Source organism: Oncorhynchus mykiss, chromosome 22, assembly GCF_013265735.2.
Source record: "Oncorhynchus mykiss isolate Arlee chromosome 22, USDA_OmykA_1.1, whole genome shotgun sequence".
Lineage (NCBI taxonomy): Eukaryota > Metazoa > Chordata > Actinopteri > Salmoniformes > Salmonidae > Oncorhynchus > Oncorhynchus mykiss.
The window spans coordinates 25,388,973-25,416,902 of NC_048586.1; the positions used below are offsets into that span (position 1 = coordinate 25,388,973).

At 43.7% G+C, this 27,930-nt stretch overlaps 2 protein-coding genes and 1 long non-coding RNA gene across 3 annotated transcripts; 1 reads left to right on the forward strand and 2 right to left on the reverse strand.

Moving 5' to 3' along the window:
• Window positions 1-801: 801 nt before the first annotated feature.
• On the reverse strand, window positions 802-27,368 carry LOC110501620 (probable G-protein coupled receptor 156). Its single transcript, XM_021579313.2, has 9 exons — window positions 27,022-27,368; window positions 20,270-20,422; window positions 6,703-6,830; window positions 4,875-5,010; window positions 4,681-4,791; window positions 4,361-4,582; window positions 3,992-4,228; window positions 3,398-3,556; window positions 802-3,077 (listed from the first exon to the last, which is right to left on the reverse strand). Exons 2-9 carry the CDS (start codon window positions 20,384-20,386, stop codon window positions 1,659-1,661), a joined length of 2,529 nt encoding a protein of 842 aa, XP_021434988.2. The 5' UTR covers window positions 20,387-20,422; window positions 27,022-27,368; the 3' UTR covers window positions 802-1,658.
• On the reverse strand, window positions 7,078-12,004 carry LOC110501621 (zinc finger protein RFP). The gene is made up of 3 exons (XM_021579315.2): window positions 11,842-12,004; window positions 9,387-11,584; window positions 7,078-8,904 (listed from the first exon to the last, which is right to left on the reverse strand). Exon 3 carries the CDS (start codon window positions 8,894-8,896, stop codon window positions 7,226-7,228), a length of 1,671 nt encoding a protein of 556 aa, XP_021434990.1. The 5' UTR covers window positions 8,897-8,904; window positions 9,387-11,584; window positions 11,842-12,004; the 3' UTR covers window positions 7,078-7,225.
• LOC118943581 lies at window positions 12,507-18,769 on the forward strand. Its single transcript, XR_005038801.1, has 2 exons — window positions 12,507-12,870; window positions 17,910-18,769. It is a non-coding gene; the product is annotated as an uncharacterized LOC118943581 (long non-coding RNA).
• Window positions 27,369-27,930: the final 562 nt, after the last annotated feature.

The window sequence follows — 27,930 nt, forward strand, 5'->3', positions numbered from 1 at the left end:
AGTGGTGCAGAAATAATGGGAGATGCTGCTTTCTCTTTAAGCAAACACTTCCCGGGGCGCGGGAGCACACACACACACACACACATACACACACACACACATACACACACACACACACACATACACACACACACACATACACACAAATCAGTGTATTAAAGACAAACTGGAATGAAAGAGCCTTAAGGAAAGAACGGAGAGAGATGATTGAATGGGAGAGAAAAAGCACTACTCAAAATGTTTAGCTCTTTTGTCTATCTCAGGTTGGTGTTATAAGGGAATTATGCAACATAAATAATGTTTTTTATTAATTCTTAATGCTCTAATGAGCTAGTTCAGTGCCAAATAATCCAACAGGTGGTTTTATGGTGGCATTTTCACTGTTTAGCATTGGATTTATGAGTTTAGAGCGCTTACAAAAGTCTATAAGGTACAGCACACAGTAGCAAATCAGCTTTTATACTATGCAGTTACTGTGTCACGTCTACTCCCGCTCCCCCGTTGTATCACCCATCAGGCAGTATTGTTTGTTTTCATGTTTAGACGCTACTCTTGTTTTTGTATTTACTCTATGTTCGTTCCTATTAAACTCACCGACTGCACCTGCTTCCTGACTCCCGGTGTCTTCGGTACATACTGTATCATTAACACCAGAGAAAAAAATCGAATTATGTAAACTCATTCATTCTGAAAATGAATAGAGTTGCATCCTCTTATGAGAAGCATTGAGAGCCAGAAGAGGGAGACAGAAGTAATCTACAGGCAGACTGGGTGAATTGGGACCAGAGGAGACCGGAAGGCAAAGGTCAATAGGTAATTTAATAATCAATCAGCTCACAGAGAATTACAATTGATAGAATTGGAGGCAGAGCCTCCAAATAAAATGCAATGAATACAGTACATTGTGCACACACACATGCATGCCACACACACGTACGCACTCACGCACGCACTCACACACACATAACACTCAAATCAATAACATGACCAATGTTATTGAGGGGTTTTGATGTATAAAAAGGTAAACCAAAGCATAAAGATCATAAAAACTCAGACAAAATGGTTATAATAGTATTCTTTACGGTGACTGCATACATCCCTGGTGGGCTCTATTCAAGGTAGGGGGGTTAAAAGAGGTGGTAACAGATCAATAAAATCCAGTGGTTTTTTTTGTAACATGCAACAATCTATATGATCTAAATATTGTATCTTGTTTAGCTACAAATATACATTTTCTTTAACATGACCTAGAGACAATGGCAGTCAGTGCAATAAGTTAAAGACAAAGTCAATAAATTAAAATCAGATCCCAATCATCATACAGCAAACTCAACCCATTGATTGACTTTCTCCATCTTGGTCCCATTTCTAAAGCACTTGCAACCAATTAGAAAACCTTTCATGTGATTGCTGTGAGGTAATGTGTTGCTAGGGTACTCGTACTCCACACATACATAAGGAAGATAAATTGTTGAATTCAAAATCAGGCAAGCTTTTCTAGCATTAGTTCCTGCTCAATTTACCACTTCTAAATAGTGTTACAACAGTGTGTAAACTCAATTGTTCTGCCGTGAACTGGCCATTGAAAGTAAATTACAACACAGTTTGACTTGAATGATTCTTCCGCAGCACCGGTTCAGTCTAGGTTCCAGGCAGGCTCATACGAAGGTAGGTTTGAGGTCCTCCTTGAAGTTGACCACCGGATGTGTGGAGCGGCAGAGGCTGGTGAAGCCGCCATACTCACTGTCCGAGGAGTCTGAGGAGGAGCTGTCGCTGGAGGGGTATGAGCCGTGTTGCAGGCAGGCGTCGCAGTAGGGACGATGGTAGTAGGAGTAGTCAGCCAAGCTGCTGGAGTCTGAGTCCCAGTAACCATACGAGTCCCTGCCATGGTCTCTGTCTGGCCCTCCCTCACCTCCCCCATCACCATCTGGAGGGCATTTTCGAAGGGGTGGTGGCCGGTGCTCCCGCCTTGAGCCGCGCCTCCCGCAGCTGTTTCTTATCCTATGCCACGCCTCTACGCCTTCTTCTCCATCACTGTCGTCGGGGCGGAGAAGATTAGTCTCTGTGGCGACAGGATTGAGCAGAGGTTGTGTTTTTGAGGGGTGCTTGTCTGGTTGTGAGAGCCCCGTGTCCCTCCTCCTTCCCCAACCAGGAGGCTTGGAGCCTGGGTAGTAACAGGGCGGAGGCCCCCCTCTGGGGGAATGGAACGGAGGTCTGCGTTTCCTCATTACGTAGGGGGAGATACTGGGGTAGTGGAAGAGGAGAGGGTGATTGGGGGAATGAGGAGTGCAGAAGGAGAGAGGAGAGAGGACAGAGGGATTGGTCGAGGAGGGCTGAGAGGGTCTCCTGAACCCCCTGCTGTGATTTGGTGAGCGGAGGGCCGTTTCCATAACAGTGTCCACGCTCAGTTCCTGGAGTATCTCCTGCAGCTGCTCACTGCTCACAAACCCTGCCTGCCTGACACCTGCCATCCACGGAGATGTGGTATCGCCATGGCAACCTGACGGTTCCGACTGAGCAGGGGCCGAACCCACCAGGGGGAGAGTAGATGAGGAAGTGACATAGTTTGACTGACAGGAGGGTGTGGTTTGTGTCCCTCCCATCTCCCCTGGTGTTCTGACTCCTGTCTTGGAAGAAACAGAGGGCTGAGGGGAGACTGGGAGGTGAGACCTTTCCACTCCACACTGCTGCTGGGACACAGTCCCCTCAATCTTACAACCCCCTGCCTCTGTCTCCATCTCTGAACCCTGGATGTATGGGCCAAACTCTACACTGCACGGTTTAACACTCACACAATCCCCTGGGGGAAAAGAGAGGGCAGGAGGGGGAGGAGAAGAGAGAGGAGGTAGAGAGAAAGGAGGAGAAGAGAGGGTAGGTTCTGCTACGTCTCTCGGTGGCAGGGGAGTTGGAAAGCAGTCGGACGGCACCACTGTGGTCTGGGTGGAGGAGGAGTGGAGGTTGGTGGTGGAAGAGTCCATTTCCTGATCCTCGTGAGAGTGGGTATTGGACATGAGGCGCAATAGCTTGTCTTTGGCGTTGTTCACCTGCTCCTGCAGACTGTCAATTACAGCATTCTTCTGCCAAATGACAACAACAAACTTTTAAATCCCCTTCAAAACAAAAAACATCAACAACAAGAGTCAGGTTAAAGGCTAACCTAAAGATTGGTGTCGGGTTAAAGGTAATAGGTGAAGTTGGTGATGAGTAGAAGGGTATTCAGAATACAAAGTAAACACGTTTAGGTATTTACTATAGTGTTGAGGGGTCACAGAGATTATTCTGAGTACAGGACCATGTAGGGACCATTTTAGTCAGTAAGGAGAGTATTTCACTACCTTTTATAACCGTTAGGGGGCGAGTGAGGGTTAAAGTTATACATAGCCTACACACTGACTACCTCATTGAGGAGCCTCTTCATAGAGTTGTTCTCTCCCAGGAGATAGTATACTTCATCCTGGCTGTAGACAGAGTGGACACTCTTACTGGGGCTGCTGAAGTACTTTGCCATCTGGCTAAGGCTGTTTTGCTCCTCCTCAAACCGACGCCACTGGGTTAACTGGGAAGAGGGGACCAAGAGGGGTGGAAAGGGGAAAGAGGGGAGAGGAGAGAGGAAGAAGGGGATTGTGATGGATAGTCAGATAACTGTCAGACAAATGTGCCAGTCTTTGAGCATACCCTTGAATCTCCAGGTGCGTGTGTTGCTCATTGTTCAAGTACTTCCTTTCTTTCCGTCCAGGATGCATTCCTGTATCATAGCATCAGCTCACCACCAGTTACTTACGGGGAGTCATTAACTTGTTGGCGGAGGCTGTAGCGTGTTGACTCATGGATGAATGTGTGTGTTTGTATGAGTCACACAGCCTTGTTAACACGCACACTACGGTGAGGTATGGGAAACACTCATGTAGTCACTCGAATTGGGCCTGTCATAAATGACAGGGGTTTCTGCTCTGTCTGTCTTTTTGTGATGTGTGCCAACTGTCTCTCTCACCTGAGGTACAAACAGCATACAGTTGGTGGCGAGGGTACAGATGAAGATGGCTCCAGCTACCACGCTATAGACCACGTTAGGCCAGGCCTTCAGGAACTGCGACACTGGGACTGCAACCACCGTGGAAAGGGTGACCAGGCTGACCGCGGTCATGATGGTGGGGGACTGGTTGACCGGAGGGAGGCTGACGTTGCTGGTCAGACCGGCCAGGTAGGTCCCATATAGGAGCAGGCCACCCTGGAGAGAGCGCAACACAACCACATAACGTTCATGACATGTTTACCATGACAAACCAACACAAACTCAGAGAAAACAGCTATAATGCGCTCTCATGTTTATCTGAGCCTTTCTCCCAGTTGTATGCTCTACCTTCATCATAGCGAGGAGGATAACCCACAGGTCTGAATATAGAGAGGAACAGGAGTCCAGCTGAGACAGAGAGTAGGACAATTCTCTCTCCACCACCTTGACCATAGCCCCAATGGACCGAGCACATTTGACCGGGTCGGTTAGACTCCAGGCGGTCAGAACCAGCATGTCCAGCAGAATCAACAGAGCTACCAAGCCCATCAACTGGATGTCTCTGATGATCTGAAACATGCACACAGAGTTCAGTAATACACCGTGCAACACACCCACTCTACTACTCACTTCAACCAGAGAGACAGTGAGAGCAGCAGCCTGCTTACCACTCTCTTGTCAGGCACGCGTTGGGTGAATACTCTGTACAGCCGCCAAGTTTTCCCCAGGATGGGCCCAAATACCAGAGTGCTGCCGATACAAAACATCCAGATCCTGGCCTAGGATACACCACAATAACATCAGGACATCCCATAATATCACACGGCACGGCACCATTAGACCAATGTGTGTGGGTTCTTACCTGTAGTATAGCTCTCACTCCTCCCCCTTGTAGGTGGGTGCGTTCCTCAAAAGCGAATAGGAATCCACTGCTGTAGGTGAGGACACTCCCACACAGAGTCAGCACATTGAGGTTAGGACTAGACATCTTCACTATCCTGAGACAGAGAGAGGAACATACACAAAAGTTAGAATGTTCACGTCTGTGTATCGATTTGAGCATGTACATGTGCTTTTATAGTGCTTTCGGAAACTATTCAAAGTATTGACTTTTTCCACATTTAAAATTGATTAAATTCAGGTTTATTTTGGTCACTAATCTTCACACAATATCCCATAATGTCAAAGTGTCAAAGCTGAATGACAGAGTGAAAAGAAGGAAGCCTGTACAGCAGGGTTCCCAATAGGCGGCCCAAAGCCAAATTCGGCCCTCAGGTGATTTAATTTTCCCCCAAAGTTTTGAGCAAAAACTTCTATATACAGTGCCTTGCGAAAGTATTCGGCCCCCTTGAACTTTGCGACCTTTTGCCACATTTCAGGCTTCAAACATAAAGATATAAAACTGTATTTTTTTGTGAAGAATCAACAACAAGTGGGACACAATCATGAAGTGGAACGACATTTATTGGATATTTCAAACTTTTTTAACAAATCAAAAACTGAAAAATTGGGCGTGCAAAATTATTCAGCCCCCTTAAGTTAATACTTTGTAGCGCCACCTTTTGCTGCGATTACAGCTGTAAGTCACTTGGGGTATGTCTCTATCAGTTTTGCACATCGAGAGACTGACATTTTTTCCCATTCCTCCTTGCAAAACAGCTCGAGCTCAGTGAGGTTGGATGGAGAGCATTTGTGAACAGCAGTTTTCAGTTCTTTCCACAGATTCTCGATTGGATTCAGGTCTGGACTTTGAATTGGCCATTCTAACACCTGGATATGTTTATTTTTGAACCATTCCATTGTAGATTTTGCTTTATGTTTTGGATCATTGTCTTGTTGGAAGACAAATCTCCGTCCCAGTCTCAGGTCTTTTGCAGACTCCATCAGGTTTTCTTCCAGAATGGTCCTGTATTTGGCTCCATCCATCTTCCCATCAATTTTAACCATCTTCCCTGTCCCTGCTGAAGAAAAGCAGGCCCAAACCATGATGCTGCCACCACCATGTTTGACAGTGGTGATGGTGGGTTCAGGGTGATGAGCTGTGTTGCTTTTACGCCAAACATAACGTTTTGCATTGTTGCCAAAAAGTTCAATTTTGGTTTCATCTGACCAGAGCACCTTCTTCCACATGTTTGGTGTGTCTCCCAGGTGGCTTGTGGCAAACTTTAAACGGCACTTTTTATGGATATCTTTAAGAAATGGCTTTCTTCTTGCCACTCTTCCATATTTATCATCATTAGTCATTTAGGTCAACATTGGATCATTCAGAGATCCTCACTGAACTTCTGGAGAGAGTTTGCTGCACTGAAAGTAAAGGGGCTGAATAATTTTGCACGCCCAATTTTTCAGTTTTTGATTTGTTAAAAAAGTTTGAAATATCCAATAAATGTCGTTCCACTTCATGATTGTGTCCCACTTGTTGTTGATTCTTCACAAAAAAACACAGTTTTATATCTTTATGTTTGAAGCCTGAAATGTGGCAAAAGGTCGCAATGTTCAAGGGGGCCGAATACTTTCGCAAGGCACTGTATATATAAAATAAGTGTGTATATATCTTTTTTTTTATATAGTTTTAGTTGTTAAATCCAATTAAATCCATTATAATCACACTTTGTAACGCAACAAAATGTGGAAAAAGTCAAGGGAGTTGAATACTTTCTGAAGGCATTTTAGTGTGTTTATGTGTATACCTGTTGTTCTTGAAGCGCAGGGTAAAGAGCAGGAAGCAGAATGCCAGCAGGATGCCACAGGAGAGAATAGTCCAGACCACTGCACAGAGCACCGGGGAGAGAGACTGCCTCTGCAGCTCCACTCCCATCTACAGTAGATGTCAATCACATTTCAATTAGAATATCGACACTAATGGGAAACACTTGAGTAAATACAGTAACTTTGTGTTTGTGTGTATGTGTTGATCATGTTAAGAGTATTGTATGTGGTTTAGTTGCTATCATTTGCATTCTGGAATGATTGGAGTATGCCCAAAACTTTTTTTTTGTATCGCCTCATAAATATATTGCATACTAATTTGCAAGCCCAAGGCACAGAAACAGACAACTTTTATGAACCTTTATTAATATGAATTATATCTTTATTAAATCAACAACACAATACAAGAGATAGAGAAAATATATTGTGGCACAAGCTTCTTTAACAAATAAAACTGGCACAGAACTCGGTGTCCTATTCTAAGAAGAGGTGATAGGTGAACGGTTAAGGTGAGGAGGTAACGTCACTGACAGGAGAGATCACCAATGGCGCTGAGTTGACCCCACCGTTATTCTTTCGCGGGTTGAAGTATGCATAGAGTCTCTCTGCGAAGATGTAACCGGTGAACGAGTAGATATGAGATCTGGAATCCACATCGTAAAAGGACACCTGCCCCCCTTCCCAGTCCACGTACACCCCCACCCTCTGGGGCTTATCGACCAGTGGCAGGGGGACAGGAGGGGTCGTCAGAGCCCAGTATTCAGTCCTGTTCCTCAGGCCTACTGTCCAGTAGCCATGTTCAGGGTTTAGGGTATTCCCTCCTTTCTTGTTGACAGATTCTCTCCCCACTCCTATGTCCCACTCTGTCTTCCCCTTCACCTGCACCTCGTAGTAGAACCTCCCTGAGGAGAAGCCCTCCCTCCCCAGGACACTGATACCAGGGTAAAACCTCTCGGGGTTGTCAGGGAGGTTCAGCGCTGTATTGCCGTGGGCCACTTGTTTACCGTTGTCAGAGAGGATAAGTTTAGGGTGAGCTGTATCAGGGTCAAGCGTCACATCCACGGCACATTGCTGAGTTCTTGTAAGTTCTGTTTCACATAATCTTTTCACTTCATTCTTCAGTGTCTCCTCAAACTGGGATCCAGCTCTCCTCACAGCTCTCCTCACTGTTCCTACGTACACAACACTTTGAACTCTGATGTCAGACCAGTCCTTGGCGGGTGGAGGGGTGCACAGGAATGGGAAGCTATGGATGAGGTGGAGGTGGTCCTCAGTGAGTGAGAGCTGCTTCACCCCAGTGCTTCTCCTCTTTAGCTCTGTGATTTCCTGCTCCAGCTCTTTAATGAGCCCTTCAGCCCGACTCTCTGCTGCCTTCTGCTTCTCTTCAATCACCTCAATGAGCTCAGCCTGGCTTCTCTGAATGGAGCGCACCAGAGCAGTGAAGACCTGCAAGCTCTCCCTAATCTCTCTCTCTGCATTTATTTTGCCTGATTGTACTGTGTGTTTGATCTCCTTCACTTTCTGCAGTCGACCCTGAATCATCTGCTGCATTACATCTTCCATATTCCCCAGCTGAGCCCTCCTCTCTCTGCTTTCTTCCTCCAAAGGGACAACATTGTGTTTCTTATGTCTTTTCTCAGTGCAAACCTGACACATGTACGTCTGGTCACTTCTACAGAACAGCTCCAGAATTTTCTGGTGCCGCTTACACACTCTGTCCTCTATGTTAATCACAGGCTCAATCAGATTGTGTTTCTTGAAGGTGGCCAGTATATGGTGAGGATCTAGGTGAGTCTCACAGTAAGAGGCCAGACACTCCAGGCAGGACTTCAAGGCCTTGACTTTCCTCCCAGTGCAGACGTCACAGGGCACTTCTCCAGGTTGGGCTGCTTGGGGTTGGTACTGTGTACTAGTAGCAGTAGCCCTAATTTCAACTGACCTTCTGAACTGATCGGCCATCTCAGCTATGAAAGTATTGACTTTGAGCTCAGGTCTTCTGCTGAATTTCTGCTTACACATGGGACACTGGCACGGGCTGGTGATATGCCAGTAGCCATGTATGCAGTCCTTGCAGAAGTTGTGTCCACACGGGGTGGTGATTGGGCTGGTGAACACGTCTAGACAGATGGGGCACAGGAACTGATCCTCGGACAGCAGGCTGCTGGCGGAAGCCATGTCTGGGTCTGGGAAGAGATCCAAAAATAAACCACATGGGACTTCATGGAATCAGTTGGCTCTCGACCTTGGAATTTCTTTACTGGAATGTTTTTTTCTAGCTTACAGTAGACCACCGAGCTCTATGCAGTTACAGCACACCCAAATAGCTTTCTCAATACATGTAGCCAATGGTACCAATCATATGATTTTATATTTCATTCAGAAATATGCATTTATAAACATATGATGAGAAGTCTAGTACAGCCCAACAGATAGAGAAATTAAAATTGACAGTGATGACATCCTCACCTGTCAAATTCAATCTGTCTCTAAATCAATCCTCCTGTATAACACAGTAAATACAATACAATAAAATAAAATATATATAGAACTGTATTCTTCCCCTTGATTCTATTTATAACTGGGCTGGGAGGGACAGGTGTTGCAACTTGAATAAACAACCTAACACAACAGACAACACAGCACAAATGAAAGAACCTCCACTCACCTCTGTCTTCAGAAGAACAGCAAGTCAACGACGATTTCTTTTGTACTCTATTAGGCTGTGTAGAGAGATTTGTGAGGGGATTTTGTCATGCTAAAGCACAAAGTTCTCTAGTCGAGTCTCATTTTAGAAGGTGACATTACCATGGCTTGTCCAGGTCCCTTACTGCTAAGCTGAAATGCAGCTGCTCTTAAAGGAACAGTACATGGCTGAATTAACCCTTCACATGACAGGACTCTCTCAGCTGAACCATGTATTATGGTTGACATGTATCTAATACATTCACACTTCCTGTTCATATTATGTAGGAGTTCACAAAGCTTTTATTGTGCTGTAGCCCAGAAGATTATTTGAGGACTTGCCCAAATAACAAAAGCCATTGAAAAAAGTATGCACATTTCAGAGTATCCACATAAAAATAAAAATAAAGTATCCACAAGTATCCACATAAATTAGATACAGAGACATATTGGGGCAGGATTAGTAATGAGCTGCATTTTCAGTATGTCATCATACAATCGTAAAGGACATCACAATACAGTCCAGCAAATGTGATTCTAGATTTCCTGGTAAGATACAATATATACCTCTCTAAATATTCAATATAAATCAATGCATGGAATGTTCAGTTTACTTTAGAATTTAATCGATACGAGTTAAATCTTAATCTGATTGGCTCACATGAGAGATGATCAACGGTGCTGACATTTTGTCAATGCCACAAACCCCAAGGTTGAAGTACGGGTAAAGTTTCTCAGTGAAGGAACAATCGGTAAATGAGTAGATATGAGACCTGGCCTGGGCATTGTAAAAGGAGACCTCACCATCTTCATAGTCCACATAGATCCCCACCTTCTGGGGCTTCTCACTCAGGGAGAGGGGGGTAGGGTCAGTGGTGCAGGCCCTGTAGACGTTCCCTTTCCCCTGCTGGATAGTCCAGAGTCCATTCTCAGGCTTTGCTACATGAATCGTTCTTTTAATGGACTCTCTGGCCACTCCTACACTCCAGAGAGTATTTCCCTTCACCTGCACCTCGTAGTAGAATCTTCCTGAGGAGTAGCCTTCCTTTCCCAGGATGCTGGCAATATAGAAGAATCTCTCTGGATTGCCAGGGTAGTTTTGTCGTCTACCGGGATGTCTAAGTTGTTTCACATCTTCAGAGAGAGTGAGATTGGGATGAGCTGTATCAGGGTCCAGAGTTACATCCACTGACCACTGCTGAATAACCTTGAGCTCAGCCTCACACAACCTCTTCAATTCACTCTTCAGTGTGTCTTCAAACTGAGAGCCAGCTCTCTTCACAGCTTTCCTCACCATGCCGACATTCTCAATACTCTGAACCCTGATCTCAGACCAGTCCTTGGTGGGTGGAGAGGTGCACAGGGATGGTGAGCTCTGGAGGAGTTTTAGGTCAGTGATTTCCTGCTCCAGCTCTTTAATGAGCCCTTCAGCCAGCCTTTTAGTTTCCTTTTGCTTTTCCGAAATCACCTGAATGAGTTCAGCCTGGCTTCTTTCAATGGAGCGCATTAAAGCTCTAAAGATCTGACAACTGTTCTCTACCTCTTGCTCTGCATTTATTCCGCTAGATTGTAGACTATTTCTGATCTCAATGACCTTCTGCTGTCTGCCCTGAATCATCTGCTGCACTTCAGCCTTTCCTAACTGTACATTATTCTTTCTGGTTTCCACTTTAAGAGGGAGAGTGTTGTGGGTATTGTAGTCGGTCTTGAACTCCAGACATCTCCCATGCCTCTCACACATATGTTCTTCAGGATTCTCTACATGCTGTTGTCTCCTCAAGGTTGTGACTCTCTGATTGGGCTCCAGGGGAGTCTCACAGTAAGAGGCATCAAAAGAAGAATTCACAGCCTTGACCTCCCTCCCAACACAGATATCATGGGACACCTCTCTAGGATGGTCCAGGCATTGGTCCTGGGGGCTTGTGTTATTTACCACAAATGGATTCCAGAACTCATCAACCATTTTAGATAATTGAGTATTGACTTGTAGCTCAGATATGTTAGGGAATTTCTCCTTGCACTGTGGACACTGGCACAGGACATTGTTTTTCCAGTATTTTCTGATACAATCCATGCAGAAGTTGTGCCCACATGGGGTTGTGACTGGTTTCTTGAGCACCTCCTCACAGATACTGCATATTAACTGCATTTCAGACTGTGGATTGTTAGCTGATGCCATGCCTGGGAACAAACAGAAAGTGAAATCAACTTTCCTGAATGAATCAACAATCTGTGTTATCTTGGCATTCACACCAGAATTATGCTTATGTATTTATTATGCTTATATATGCTTATGTATTTTCAATTATTTTCAATTCTTGAATGCTATCGTTTCTAAACATACTACTCTTTAACAAAAATAAACGTCAAACACACTACATAGAAGAGAAGCTACAATAAAATACAAAAATTCAAAGATGTTCTCTATCTCTTCTTACCTGAGATGATGTGTGTTGTTGAATTATCTTTTTTTCCCCTCTTGAATCCCAAAGTAAGACTGAGTTCAGGGGACTGGCAAGTGTTCAGAAAAATGTATAAGGAGAAAGTGTCTTCAGGTCCTCAACATTCAGCTCTGCTGTTTAGTTTCATTTCATCAACAGGCTCCTCCCAACACCATATTGAAAGACTTTGAGCTTTCTTCTCCATCACTTAAAGGAGCAGATCTTCCTACACCGAGTGTACAAGACATTAAGAACATTCTGTTGGATTCTAGCTTGAAATATACTTATTCATGTTACCATACTAGAACTTATTGATTACTTTACACGTGTAAGGAATGTGTAGGTTAGGGGTCAAGGAAGGGTAAACAGGAACTAGGTATGTGGAAAGTTACTGAGTGACGTGGAAAGTTACTGAGTGAGAAAAGGGGAAGTGCATAAAGTTCATATTCTGTTCGTATATGTTACTGCTGAATATGAATGTTCCTAAGGAGGGAGGCAAAGGGCAACAGTCTACTTTCAGTTATTGATCAGGCAGAGGAAACAGGACCATGAAGGATATGGAACTCAACTCAAGTTAAGGTCAACAGATGAAGAGAGAAGACACTGCTGGGAGGGGGGCCACAGGTGTCCACCCCAAAGACTATCTGATTATAGTCCTATCTCACACACATGCACATTTTCACGCCCATGAGGGCCTTAGTCTTAGGCATGGCCATGACAATACCAGTAAGAGGAAGCTCCTCTGTTTCTGCCTAAATACAGAGAAGGAGTGTCTATCTTAGATAGGAGATGATATGGGATGACTCCGCCTATTTGGAAGAAATGAAGATGTGCTTGTGGGACTTGTATGTTGTCTTTGCAGCTTTATGACTCAGTGGTTGAATAAACTTGGTTTGAGCTTTTTCTAGTCGCCCGTGAGTTTTCTACAGAACCTAACAGTTGCCAATGTTGACAGGATTAACCAATATTTATAGCTGAATTGGAGAGTTCAAATCAGTAGAACAGGAGCCAGCACATAAAAACAAGGTAGGCAAAGTTCCTACCTGTTACTACTCATTCTGACATCTTGAGGAGACGAGATTTGAATACAAATGAAAGGATACAGATCTGGAAAGCCTGAGTTTATTCAGTAGACCCACTGTATCTACTACTGATAGACCTAAGGGTTGGGGCCCCTATGGGGGGTTTAGCCACCAGAAGATTCGACTAGGCACTCTGTCCACCAGAAGATTAGACTAGGGGGTGGAAGTCCCTTAGGAGGGTTGGGGGAAGTGGCCATACCTATGACATGTCTGTTTAATCATTCGTTATTACCTGCATAGTGTATGGAGAAATTGGCATGCTTGTGTACTATTACGATAGATTGTAGAAAAGTAGTCCATGTAGAAGAACAAAGGCAGGAAGTGCATTCGGTGGAGAATAGGAGGTATCCGAGGATATCTGTGCTTCAAGATGAAACATTGTCAGTGAGTGGGAATGTGGATGGTGATAGAAGGTTGTCTGTAGCCTCATACATGGTTAGAAAAGCAAAAGGATGTTAGAACGTTGTTTTAAAGTGATTTGTGTGTATTAGCAGTAACAATAAGGAGGGGTGTTGGTTTAATGTCTTACTGGGGCGGGGAACCGTGACAGATTATGTTGAAATAGGAGGACAACTGAGTAAATTTGGTAACGTGTGTTGTCAACAACAGTGATATTTGAGGCGTGACACTGGTATAAGGCATTAGGTCACCTGTATTCTCCAGTAGTAAATTGTCAAATGCTTCAGTATCGTTTTTCAAACAAGGTATCAGGTTCGGTGTCCAAATTATTAAGCACCTACACTGTAAGTATTCTCCGGGAAGTGGGTATCACTACCTGGAAAAATAGTTTAAATTGTTGTGGATTAGAGCCGTGGGTGAGGAAATCTAAACACCCTAGACACCGTCGGGAGAAGCGTCTGTTACATCTGCTCCTGCCACGCCCTCTACTGCTCATCCTGTGTCTCCTTGACCTGCCGCCACTCCCCCAGTGCTCTCTCCCTCTCCCTCTCCCTCTCCTTCTCTCTCTGTGTGTGTGATTGTGTGGGCGGAGACAGTTGTGCTGGAGTCAGAGCAGATCCCCACCAGCTGCAACCTGTTTCATAATCAAGACCTCTACAAATACTCAATCCTGCCACTTCCACTGCCAGATCGTAATCTCTGCTCAGTCAGTCTACGTTTGTAGCCGTTTGTCACTATTTAGATCCTGTTGTGCCTGTTTTCCTTGCCTGACACGGTTTTCCGCTCTGCTACAGTTCTGCTCGCTCTGACTCAGGTTCCTGTCTCCAGTCTCATGTCTCCTCATCCTGCTACTCTGCCCTGGATTACCCACTCTACTGCTCCCTTGGATTCCCCTCAGGACCTGCTTACCCTGTCCCAACACCTCTCGCTCCAGCCTCAGCCTCCGCACCTGGTTTCCTGCAACCCGCCCGAGCTTCCCCTGGCCTGCACTCCATCTTCCCCCTGTGTTTCAATAAATATCTTAGTTACTTGATCCTAGTCTCCTCATCTGAGTCTGCTCTTGGGTTTCCCTGTTCCACTCCGCATAACAGCGTCAGAATAATTATTGAAATGGCGACCGACGGCCCCTATCCTCCCTTTAAAGGGGGGGCTAGAGGAAAAAAAGTTTAACAAAGCCATAGAAGAGCTGAAAGAGACGCATGAGCAATCTACCAATTCGGCTTGAATATGGGGCATTTTTTGAAAAATTGATCAAATTGGTCAGCTTCCCCGTTGACGGAAAATTTAAATCTAATAAAGAATTTCTGAGATGCTATTGTGAGTTGGCATAATGACATAAAATACAAAATAAAAATCTCAATAAACTGGCGTTTTGATGTTAGCGTTCTATCAACAGAAAAGCGAAACCGATAGAACCAAAACTAGCAGATGTACTCAGCATAAAAAGGACTGGGTACATGAGTACATTGATAGGATGGAAGATGTATTGGGCAGTAATCTGGCACTAGCAGATCATTTAAATCAAGATGCGGGAATATGTACCTCCGCTTTGCTGGCAGGGTTGAAACCCACCATCAAAACGGCTATTGCAGGGTAAGTAAGACTGCGCAGACATTTTATTCACTGACTAGTGAGCAACAGCAAGCACTCCTGAAAGCGGGCTCAGTCTTTATGGTAGCTGGGGTAGAACCGATTTTGGGTTTGGATAATCTTTGAAAAATGCAAGGGCAATGGACTAGATAACAAATTACAATTGGCACGGCCAAACAGTCCTCGCAAGCTCAGAAAAACATTGGGGTTTTAATTTCGTGATACACTTCATTCCATTTTATTCTGAAATAGCTTTACAGAATTGACAAAGGGGAGGAGGGGTCCTCACGAGAAATTAGAGTGTAGTTAATATTGGAAACAATTGTAATTGTAGAGTTTAAAAAAAGCAATTGTGTCAAGCGCCAGCATTGGGGTTACCAAATCTAAAATTACCTTTTAAATGTTAGTTCATGAGCAAGAAGGGCATTGCAGTGAGGTGGTTACGCAAAATCATGGGGTAAAAGAGAGACCAGTCATGTACTGAAGTTAATTGTTAGACTCTGTCACGGGATACTAGGAGTGGTGGGTTGGAATCAGGCGCAGTAAGCAGGGTTCAGTATATCGTGATTTATTCTCCTGCCAACAAAACGGTCACGCCAACATAGAACAGACCAGCCCAAACACAGGACCAAACAGTCCGGAGAATACACACATGAAAACCACATCCAACAGAGTAACAAAAAACAATCCTGCACAAAACAAGGGCGGGACAAACTACTACATATTGGGAAGCTAATTAAACTAAAATACACACAGGTGAACCTAATAAGACAAAACCAACAGACAAACGAAAAAGGGATCGGTAGTGGCTAGTAGGACGGTGACGACGACCGCCGAGCACCGCCCGAACAGGCAGGAGAGCCAACTTCGGCGGAAGTCGTGACAGACTCGCTGGCGAGTACATTAGAAACCTACTGAAAAACCCAATGCAAACCCGGTACACAGAATGTTTGAACTTTATATATATTATATAATTAGTCTGAAATACAGGGAAAGAACAGACTCACTTAATGACCTCTGTTCTGACTTTCTGGTGAGGCGTGATCACCCTGAGATTTAAGTACACTGCTCAAAAAAATAAAGGGAACACTTAAACAACACAATGTAACTCCAAGTCAATCACACTTCTGTGAAATCAAACTGTCCACTTAGGAAGCAACACTGATTGACAATACATTTCACATGCTGTTGTGCAAATGGAATAGACAACAGGTGGAAATTATAGGCAATTAGCAAGACACCCCCAATAAAGGAGTGGTTCTGCAGGTGGTGACCACAGACCACTTCTCAGTTCCTATGCTTCCTGGCTGATGTTTTGGTCACTTTTTCACTCTAGTGGTAGAATGAGACGGAGACTACCACCCACACAAGTGGCTCAGGTAGTGCAGCTCATCCAGGATGGCACATCAATGTGAGCTGTGGCAAGAAGGTTTGCTGTGTCTGTCAGCGTAGTGTCCAGAGCATGGAGGCGCTACCAGGAGACAGGCCAGTACATCAGGAGACGTGGAGGAGGCCGTAGGAGGGCAACAACCCAACAACAGGACCGCTACCTCCGCCTTTGTGCAAGGAGGAGCAGGAGGAGCCCTGCCAGAGCCCTGCAAAATGACCTCCAGCAGGCCACAAATGTGCATGTGTCTGCTCAAATGGTCAGAAACAGACTCCATGAAGGTGGTATGAGGGCCCGACGTCCACAGGTGGGGGTTGTGCTTACAGCTCAACACCGTGCAGGACGCTTGCCATTTGCCAGAGAACACCAAGATTGTCAAATTCGCCACTGGCGCCCTGTGCTCTTCACAGATGAAAGCAGGTTCACACTGAGCACATGTGACAGACGTGACAGAGTCTGGAGACGCCGTGGAGAACGTTCTGCTGCCTGCAACATCCTCCAGCATGCCCGGTTTGGCGGTGGGTCAGTCATGGTGTGAGGTGGCATTGCATTGGGGGGCCGCACAGCCCTCCATGTGCTCGCCAGAGGTAGCCTGACTGCCATTAGATACCGAGATGAGATCCTCAGACCCCTTGTGAGACCATATGCTGGTGCGGTTGGCCCTGGGTTCCTCCTAATGCAAGACAATGTTACACCTCATGTGGCTGGAGTGTGTCAGCAGTTCCTGCAAGAGGAAGGCATTGATGCTATGGACTGGCCTGCCCGTTCCCCAGACCTGAATCCAATTGAGCACATCTGGGACATCATGTCTCGCTCCATCCACCAACGCCACGTTGCACCACAGACTGTCCAGGAGTTGGCGGATGCTTCAGTCCAGGTCTGGGAGGAGATCCCTCAGGAGACCATCCGCCACCTCATCAGGAGCATGCCCAGGCGTTGTAGGGAGGTCATACAGGCACGTGGAGGCCACACACCCTACTGAGCCTCATTTTGACTTGTTTTAAGGACATTACATCAAAGTTGGATCAGCCTGTAGTGTGGTTTTCCACTTTAATTTTGAGTGTGACTCCAAATCCAGACCTCCATGGGATTGATACATTTGATTTCCATTGATAATTTTTGTGTGATTTTGTTGTCAGCACATTCAACTATGTAAAGAAAAAAGTATTTAATAAGAATATTTCATTCATTCAGATCTAGGATGTGTTATTTTAGTGTTCCCTTTATTTTTTTGAGCAGTGTATAATATGTAAATGCTGGTAAATATGAAGAAGTGTATTGCTGTTGTTTTGTTTGTTTTGTTTTTGTCTTTGTTTCAACACAAATCTCAACCGATTGAGTCTGCTGTATGGTCAGGAATTCTCTCTAAAGGTTACCCCTCTAACTCTCTGACCCTGTAACTCTGCGGTGAGATCGCCAAGATGATAGGGGAGTATAAGCCAGTGTGTTGTTAACAACAGTGTGTTGTTATTCTCATTGACATTTGTCTTAGACATTTGTATTAAGGATATTTGGAATGTAATAATTAGTCATGCAGTGAATAGTTTGTCTGGATTTCCTGAATGAGAAATACCCTAAACTGTTGTTTTGGTCTGTCCTCTCTCAAGGTTATGGCAATAGCGACCCCAGACCGTATCTAGATGCATGGAAGGGATTATTCGACCGAGAACAGTGTGAGCCTTACCCCCTCTAACCGGCAGAAGAAATTGAGACAATGATGTTCACTATGACCCTGTCCTCCACCACCTCTACCTGAGACATGAGTCCGAGCCAGCAAACGGTGTACAGCATCCAGTCGAAGCTATCAATGCCTTTTCTCTCAGGAGCGCAGCATGAGTCCTGAGACCGTCCATGTGGAGTGAGCATGGAGAGAGATCATGTCCAAACTTATCTCATGTTGCTGGTGTACTGGTTGGAAAATGGACAAGACAGAAATGGACAATACAGAATGGACCGTAAAGGTTGGTGGTGAGACATTTGTGTGCTTTGTCTGCTTGGGAAAATCAGATTATTCCCCAGATATTGAAATCGGGGACATTATCAAGGGCCATCCACTTTGACAGGCATGAGTTACATGTGTGCCATTGGGAGGATGAACTGTAAAGCTATCCAATGAAGAAAATGAAGAGACGCCGGACGAATGAGAGCCGGGATGGAGGGGAGTGATCACTGTTCCAGATGAGGGACTGTTGGAAACTGACTAATTGACTTGAGCACGTTTTAGTATGTTTATAACTATATAAGTGGCCTAGCAGTAGTGATCAACGTGTTATGGGTTAGATGGATTGATCTATGTGCAAATGTATTTGTGGCCAGAGGCAAAGTACAAAGGGGGCCTGTCTCTGAGACAGAATGTTTCCATACGGGTGAGATAGGAGTCATATGATAGAGCTAATACTATAGATTGTGAACTATTGCCTTTTAACAGGTCTTATAGCTTCCCTGTTTTAAATTATTGTATTCTCTCTATGTTTTGCATCATGATATTCACTTAAGTATGAATGGGTTGCTTATTCTCAAATAACTCTTTGTGTATGTCCGGAAAATTTACAATGGACTGAGGCTAGGTGCAAGAATGTATACTCCCTACTGATAAGAAGACCGGGAGATGTGTGAGGAGTTCAGGACTCGGGATGGGACGATAACACCACCTGCCTAGCCACAGAGATTCATTGTACATACTAGACTCAGGAGGGGGAAGAGTTTGTATTAGTATTATATTAGTCGACTGCACATAGCACGCAAATAGAGGGCGAAGTGAGGATGACATGGCGTGGGAACACCTCCTGTAAACCTGCAGCCTGACGGTGGAAGTCTGCCTATAAGCATGAGGAGGAGTATAGAGCCTTCATTTTTGTGGACCCAAGCAGAATAGTATCCCAAAGGTCTAGAGTCAGGCTAAGGGAGAGTGGACATCGTCATGTTATCAAACTTTGGTTATTGCCATAAATTATTATGCATATCTTAACGCATTACTAATACTTGTCATATTTTGTGTTGTCTTGTTCATTTCAAGACTTTTGCTTCCACTCTCTTAGGAACCCGAAGGGAGAGAAAGGCACAAGCTCCAGCCGAAATTCATTATCAGTTGTACAACAGGAAGTGTAATGGCAGATAGGGGGGTGGGGGGTAAGAGTGTGTATAGTGTGATTATAAGTTTGAGACCAGGGCCTTAAGCCATGGAAGAATATTACATAGTCAGAAGTCTTGGAGGTGTAAACATACAAATCCATTGAGAATATTAATCATGTTGTTTTCTCTTCTGTTCATTTATAAGTCATTTCAAAGTTTATATCCTTTTGAACAGTATGGAGCTACTATTCAAAAAGGAGGGGCTGTTATTGATTACTTTACATGTACAAGGAATGTGTATGTTCGGGGTCAAGGAAGGGTAAAGAGGAACTAGGTGTGTGGAAAGTTACTGATTGATACGAGAGATTACGTGGTAGCTTACTCTAGCGTAACTGCGTGGACTAGAATGGACTACAATTGCAGCCCGCAGGTAGAAAATAGCAGGTCCGGGATAAGAACGTGTTTTAAGGACACGTTCAACCCGATGAATAGTAAGTATTGTTCCTAGAGGTAAGGGATATGCCTCTGGTGGCAGCAAAATGTTATTTTGTTGAAACCAAATAGTTTAGTTTTTTTTTTTTTTTTTAACATTTATTTAATAGGCAAGTCAGTTAAGAAGAAATTATTATTTACAATGAAGACCTACCCCGGCCAAACCCTCTCGTAACCGGGACGACACTGGGCCAATTGTGCGCCGCCCTATCGGACTCCCGGTCACGGCTTTAGACCGTTGTGCTACTCGGTCCCCCCAAGTTGATAAAGGATGCCAGGCTACGGAAGCTTCTGCAACGAGCCATCTGTCTGTAAACAATGGCTCGTTGCGGGACGATGCAAAACCTGACCCGGAACCCGGAACCTGCGTGCATGTGTGTGCATGTGTGCATGTTTACTTTACCGTGCTGAGGGTACATAGTCTCTGCAGTATCTCCAGGTCCTCCTGTGTATTGACTCCAGGGTGGATGAGGCAGAGTCCGTAGTCACAGTGAGAGCTGCAGTTCAACTCTGGCTCCATGGCTGGACCCACACCGTCAGCCCTCACACACACATCCTGAAGAATAAGATACAGTTGTCATGAACTCTCAGCACACTACAATACTACCTACAGATACTTATACATACACTGAGGGGAGAAATACAGACATATCTTTAATACCACGCTTACATGTGTATTATTACACACAAACTCTCTTTCTCCATTCCCATTCTCCCACCAACACCACATTGTTTCAATATACAGGAACGTAGAAGTCTAGATAGAACAACTATACCCAAGTCTCTCCTATTCACTCCACAGAGCACAGGATCACTGCTCAGCACTCACCACAGGGTGGCGCCATTATGAATATTCCCAGTGAACAGAAGTGATTTTAACAGGGGCCTGTGACACTGCTCATGAAAAACAGACAGTGAACTTGGAGTGGGGAAAATATAAAAACATAAGATTCATATATCAGTGTGACAGAAAAATGACACAACTATTTCAGTCTCAGACTAAGGTTAATAAGGGCAGATTGGACAAACAATTCCCACAGAAACTGCAAGAAAGCTACAGGGAAAGACAATGCTTAGAAGGCTACAGCGAGGTCTGACCAAACCCAAAAGTGTGCAGGATCTGGCCAATTTGAGAGGAAGCTTGCAAGCTTCTGCTTGTCCTCAGTCTCCACAAGACATCACAGAGCTGAACAACACAATACATGACCACACTTTAGACCAAATCATCTAGATTTAGTGTGTGTGTGTGGGGGGGGGGGGGGGGGGGGGGGGGTTGGTTGGTTTTTCTATGCTTGTGGGAACCTAAAATCCCCCAAGTCCCCACAAAGGTAGTAAAACAAGAAACAGTCTCCCTCATGTGGACATTTCTGGCATCTCCATGAGGACAAAGAATATTTTAAGTTTAGGGTTATAATTAGGGTTAGGGTAAGAGGTTAGGTTTACAGTTAGGGTTATTATTAAAGTTAGGGAGTATATTGAGTGTATTTATTGTGTACTAGTTTCACGGTAATATCATAATGTTCTTTGTTTTTATTTGAATTTTTTCATACAGGTTTTTCTCATTGAGATAACATCTCTTTTCCAAGAGAGACCTGGTACAATAGCAGCAGGGGGAACAACGTTTCAGACAAAACAACTTACATACACTAACACAACATTAAACAAAACTATAAACACACATACAGTACAACAAAAACATTTTACGTAAAAAACACTAAAGTATTGACTAAAAACAGCTGTCCTAAAGACAATAACAATCTTCTATGATATATACATCGATCAAGTGTTTAAACTCCACCAACGAAACTAGATCATCAAATTTTAAAATGTTCAGGAGAGAATTCCAGGACCAAGGAGCTAAGTAACTAAAACTATTTCTACCATGACCTGTTCTCATTCCTGGTACTGTTAGAAGCAAATGAGAATGGGACCGTAACTTATATTTATTTACCGACCTGACTAAAAAAGAATGTTCCCCAATATGGCCTTATAAATCAGTGTATACCAGTGTTTAAGCCTACGCAAGGTCAATGACGACCAGCCAACAGCGCTGTAGAGATCACAATGATGTGTTAGATGACTTTGATTTGTAATGGGCTGCATGATACACTGAATCAAGTGCTCTCAGGGTAGTGGTTGAGGCCTGCATATATATAACATCACTACAATCTAAAAGCACCAGTAATGTACATCGTACCAGCTCCTTCCCGGCCTCCAAAGAAAAACAAGCCTTACGCGGTAATTAAAACCTATTCTCAGCTTGAGCTTCCTTATCAAGTTCTCTACATGCACAGTGAAGCTCAGCTTACCATCAACCCACACACCCAAATATTTGTACACTTTAACTTGCTCTATAATATGTCCAGCCAATGTAGCAATGACATGATTAGTAACATGCCTGGCATTTGAAAAAGCTAAAGATAAACTACTACCACATGAATAAAGAACAGTATCATCTGCATAAAAATGAACATCTACTGTTTCAATAAGATCCCCAATGTTGTTGATATACAAAATGAACAACAGTGGGCCCAAAATAGAACCTTGCGGAACACCTGAGCACACCTCTATAGACTCAGATTTACAACCATCCACCATTACACATTGTAAACGATTTGATAGGTAATTTATAAACCAATCTAGAATCTACCAGTAATTCCACAACATTTTAACCTTTGCACTAACACAGCATGGTCCACAGTGCCAAAAGCCTTCGACAAATCAATAAAGACAGACACAAAATGTAACTTCTTATCAAGAGCACAGTGGATGTCATTTAAAACCTTCAATGTTGCTGAAACAGTACTGTGGACAGACCTAAAACCTGATTGCATTCCATTTAAGATGTTGTTTTTTGGAAGTAGGCCTTTAGCAGCCTACTAACTAAAGGACTGCAGTACCTTAGACAGTACAGATAATTTTGATATGGGCCAATAGTTGTCAAGTAGCGAAGGATCTCCACCTTTCAGGAGAGGCAGTACAAAAGCAGATTTCCATAACTTGGGAATTTCCTTAACATCAAGCATGAGGTTAAAAATACATGTTAAGGGGGAGCAATAATGTCTGCAGCTAGGTGTAGGAAGCGAGGTCTAGTTCATCAGGGCCAGAGGATTTTTTCCTATCAATTTCTTTCAGGGCTTTACACACTTCTGAAACAGAGAAGGATGAAAAGGAGAACCTGGTGAAGGAGTGCACATGGGTGTCAGGTAAATTCATGGGGGGTCAATTATACCTTTGACCTTTTCAAATAAACTGCCTGCATCTAAAAAAAAATGCTGATTCAAGGCTTTCAGAATGAAGGTTCTCTCAGTTACAATCTGTGTGTCTACCAACAATTGTTTGGGAAGCTGTGTATCTTTTTTGCACTCCAAACCTTTCACTACTTGCCAGATTTTGGGTGGATTATTTAAATTAGGTGAAGCAGATTTCAAGCAGTGGTCTGCTTTCAATTTCCGGATCATAGCCACACCCATATTTCGAAGACGTTTTAACAGCCATCCAGTCATCTGCCAAACCAGTCCCTCTTGCTTTAGCCCACATAGCATTTCGTTCCCTTATGATTTTTGTAAGTTCCTTAGTAAACCAAGGGCTCTCTCTGCCCTTAATCCTGATTTTTTTTAAAAGGGGCATGCCTATTGCATACATCCTGGAATGCGTTGTGGAAGTAAGAAAAGGCTAGTTCAACATCAGGGATTAATTCCAGTCTATTCCATTCAATGCTAGATACATCATGTAAAAAACCTTGAATATCAAACCGCTTCCAGTTTCTTTTCGTAATGACACGGTGAGATTTCTTAGGATTTTTACCATCTCTCACACAGACAATAGCACAGTGATCCCTTATGTCATTTGCAAAAATACCAGAAGCATTGAAATGATGAGGAGTATTGGTTAAGATCAAATCAATCAAAGAGGATTTCAGAGGATATTTTATATTCAACATAGTTACACTGTTGACAATCTGAGTGAGATTATAGGTATTGCATAGAATGTTGAGTTGATCAGAGCTTTTGTGACCTGCCTGGAAACCACAAATGTTAATGACCTTGACAGGTAATTACAGGGTAAGTCAGTGGTTCTGCATATAGGTGTGCTGTCTAGTCCCTGACAAATAAACAACAAATACATTCATAAATCACAATGTACAGCACCTAGAAGCACTATAGGTTTATATTGTGCATTTTTAAGATGTTGCATCTGGGTTGCATTGCCTGGCTACCCAAACTCCTTGCTCCGGCCAAACGCTACGCAACAGACACACACGTCCGTTAGTTTCTTCTCCACAATGAGTCTGGATCTGAGTACCTCCCTGACGATTACTAGAATGAAAATCCATGATGGTCCCATAAACCTGTGGGCTAGGCCGAGCCAGAACACATGTGGGTAAAGCGGTGTTTTTTGAAAATGTGTCATTGGCTTTGATACTCTGATTGGTTAGAGATGATCCAATCGCTGATGACTTTGTTTTGTACAACACCCCTCATTTTGACATCACCACAAATGACTTCAATGATGGCAGTCTCAGACTGAAGTATGTAGCGAACGAGTCGTTCTGTTTGAGTTCTGTTTGAGTCGTTAGGCAATGAGTTGCACAGACATGTCGCTGATATAATTATGTACAATCGACCATGACATCATACAATGTTTCGATCTGTCTTCTACGTTACCATTTTAACAACCACACTGACTCATGAGCTACATGTATATGTACATCCATCTGTCTGTCATATTTTGTGTATAGAGAGCTTACGTGTGTGTGTGTGTGTGTGTGTGTGCGTGTGCGCGTGTGTGTGTGTGTGTGTGTGTGTGTGCGTGTGCATGTGTGTGTTTCAGTCTGTTTGTCCGTTCGCTTGTCTGTCTGTCTGCCCTTCTTTACCTGGGTCTAAATGAATGTGTTTATGTGTGCTCAGTAGTACTGTGTGTGTGTGTGTGTGTGTGTGTGTGTGTGCGTGTGCATGTGTGTGTGTGTGTTTCAGTCTGTTTGTCCGTTCGCTTGTCTGTCTGTCTGCCCTTCTTTACCTGGGTCTAAATGAATGTGTTTATGTGTGCTCAGTAGTACTGTGTGTGTGTGTGTGTGTGTGTGTGTGTGTGTGTGTGTGTGTGTGTGTGTGTGTGTGTGTGTGTGTGTGTGTGTGTCACACCATGTCACTGTCTGTGGGTTGACTAAGATATGCCCAGGGCTGTAACCATCTCACAGTATCAGTAGTCGCAGGCTGATGACAGAGCACTTTCACTACGGTGTGCCTTTGATTGGTCTTAATCCTAGGTCTTTGTTTTTCAATCTCAGTGGTTAAATAAGTTATTGAGTAGAACAAGGATGATCAGCATTTAGATGCTTCCTCGCTAGTCAACAACTCTGAGAAGCTACCAGTTTAAGACACAAGTTACTATAATGCTACTGAAGCCTGCAGGCCTACAAACACCCATACCTTATATCAAAGAGCATATGTATATTTTCTGGAGAAAATCTTCAGTAATAGCTATTTAATTAAGTCGTACGTAGGCCTGTTAGGATGACACAAGTTGTAATTGTCTTGTCAAAATGAACAATGACTTCTTCCGTTTCTTTTCTGCGGGTCTGGGAAATGTCTGTTTCCTTCCTCGTATCGTTTCGTAATTGTCCCAGTTTAGATCACAGCTTTATGGATTCCTGCAGGCACAACCGGACTAGAAAGGCTTCTACGCAGTTTTTTCAAACGGTTTTTTCCACCGGTTTCAACCACATTGAAACGTGTGCCAACAAAGGTCAGTCAACACTTAGCCACAGGGGTCAGCGTGAGCACCGAGCATGAGGCGTGTTCCCGGCCCCGGCAGCATGTTGACGGACATATTTTGACAGTGCATGATGGTTATAATGTGTGTTTGTCTCTACATGTGTCCTCTAAACTCATGTGGCCTTAACCACAAGTAATTCCTGAGCTACCTGTGCCCTTAGGCGGAGAAGACAACTGTACTGTAAAAGCTTATAGTTAGCCTATTTTCTGACAACTTTCACTTGTGGCCTCACTAGGCCTCACTATCTACTCCGTTGTTCACCTGAGAGATTATGTGGTATCAAGATCAGTCAGGGACCAATTACCAGTAGGATTGTCATGGATAGGTGTAACCCTGTGGCTTTTACCCTCCTGTTGTCCACCCAGTACCACATTCAATTGTTTTTAATCCATTCATTGTCCCTGTCAGTTTGCCTGGCCCAATCCCCTCTTTCCCTTTTAAGATTAGAGGGGTGGCGTGGGGAGCAGCGGGTGAACTGCAAGCGGTCAGCAAGGCTGGACAAAGCACGACCAGTGTTCTGCAGGAGCAATATTGAAACATTCCACCTCACACTGTAATCCGTTTAGCAATTTATTCTAAGATGCTCAAATCAAGTGTAAGAATGCAGTTATTGGCATAGCTTGCCCTTGCCTCAAGCCAGTGGCTAGACATAGTATACTAGCCACATGGTTCACACTCCATATGAGGCTCTTAAGAACTATCCCTATAACTTTCTCTTCTATGAGATTTTTGCCAATTGTTATTTTCCTACATTGGTTTATAACTTTCCTTCTTGACATGCATGTGCAGAGTGAGTTACCTCACTCGAGCTTGTTTCTGCTTGGAGATATTGAAAGTGTTACAGCTGTCTTGTGTTACATTCATCCCTTGTCTCCCCTATTATACTTTAAATAAAAGCCTAAATATGTTGTAGTTTAAACTGCTTGAACATCAGCATGTTTTCAAACTGACTGCTTTGTCTTTCTTGCCAAAACATATTTAAAGCTCAACTAAAAACAATGAATCAAAAGATCAAATTGAACTTAACCTACAGGGTTCAAGTCCTAACTTTCACTCTCAAAGGCCTGCTAACTCAATGAATGGCAGTGTCCATTTTATTTCACATGCACTGGTTTATCATAGGTTATCATAAAAAACATTTAAAATCACTTTTAATTTTCAAAATATGTCATTTTAACGCACATCTTAATCAATCGTTATTGTATTAACACATCTGTGTCGGTAATTTGAAATAGCAATAGCACGATCCTCATAAATAGCATCCTCAGAATAGCAGCTAATTTCGGCGTTAAAGGGCTATGATTCCTCCTCACGATAATACCGCATCAATCATATGAACAGAGGTATCTGAGAAGCGACGAAACACAGCAGCAGACCAACCTGACGGAGTCCCTAAATAACCGGTGAGGGATGTCAGAGGGGTGCGTGGAGAGTCCCTCCGCCTAGCCGCTGTCCTCGCACCATCGCTGGAGTCTCACGAAGTGAAACAAACTGTCCCGGAAAGTTAACTCCACGACTGGGACCTATAGTAAAACCCTTCCAAAAATCCAACCAGAAGAAAAATAATCCTTTTTATGACAACTGAGAACTCTCCAAAGTATGCCTATCCCAAAATGTTGCCTGGTGTCAGGGAGAAAAAGTATAGTCTGCAACAAGTTTTCATGAGCAGGGTAGATAGAGTGGGAGATTGAGGGAAATGTGTGTGTGTGTGTGTGTGTGTGTTTCGCTATAATTAATTAGCGGGTAGCGCGCTGCGGAAGTTTCAGGCTTTTGTTGTCACGTGCACAAATACAGTGAAATGCCTTTCTTGCTTGCTCTTTCCTAACAATGCAGTAATCAATATCAGTACCACTATAAAAAAAAATGTAAAAAGTAAGGAAGAACAAAAATACACGAGAAATAGAAATAAGAACAAGAAAAAGTACAGTAAGTAAAGTACAGTATATACAGGGTCAGTGCCAATACCACATTTACAATATGCTGGGATACTGGAATGATAGGATTAAATATGTATAGGGCTAAAGTGACTTGGCATCAGGTTAAAAGGAGCAGCAGCAGTTTATAAAATCATTGTGTGTGTTTGTGTGCGTGCGTGTGTGTAAGTTTGAGTGAGTGTGTAGACCCTTATGAAAAAACCACATGAATTTAACGTGATCACATGTAGTGTTCCAAAAACACATGTTGTCATGTGATCACATGTGATCTTATTTGAGGTTAATGTGATAACATGTGACAACATGTAAAGCAACATGTGATAACATGAAACTACACATGTGAAATTATGTGTTT

Bases quoted from the DNA above. Each gene is read 5' to 3' on its own strand.
- LOC110501621 (XM_021579315.2), bottom strand. From the start codon at position 8,896: ATGGCTTCCGCCAGCAGCCTGCTGTCCGAGGATCAGTTCCTGTGCCCC.
- LOC110501620 (XM_021579313.2), bottom strand. From the start codon at position 20,386: ATGGAGCCAGAGTTGAACTGCAGCTCTCACTGTGACTACGGACTCTGC. The intron at 4,792-4,874 runs GTAAGAACCCAC...GGTGTATCCTAG, and splicing joins GAGTGAGAGCTATACTACAG to GCCAGGATCTGGATGTTTTG. The intron at 3,078-3,397 runs GTAGTCAGTGTG...GTCATTTGGCAG, and splicing joins TGAAGAGGCTCCTCAATGAG to AAGAATGCTGTAATTGACAG.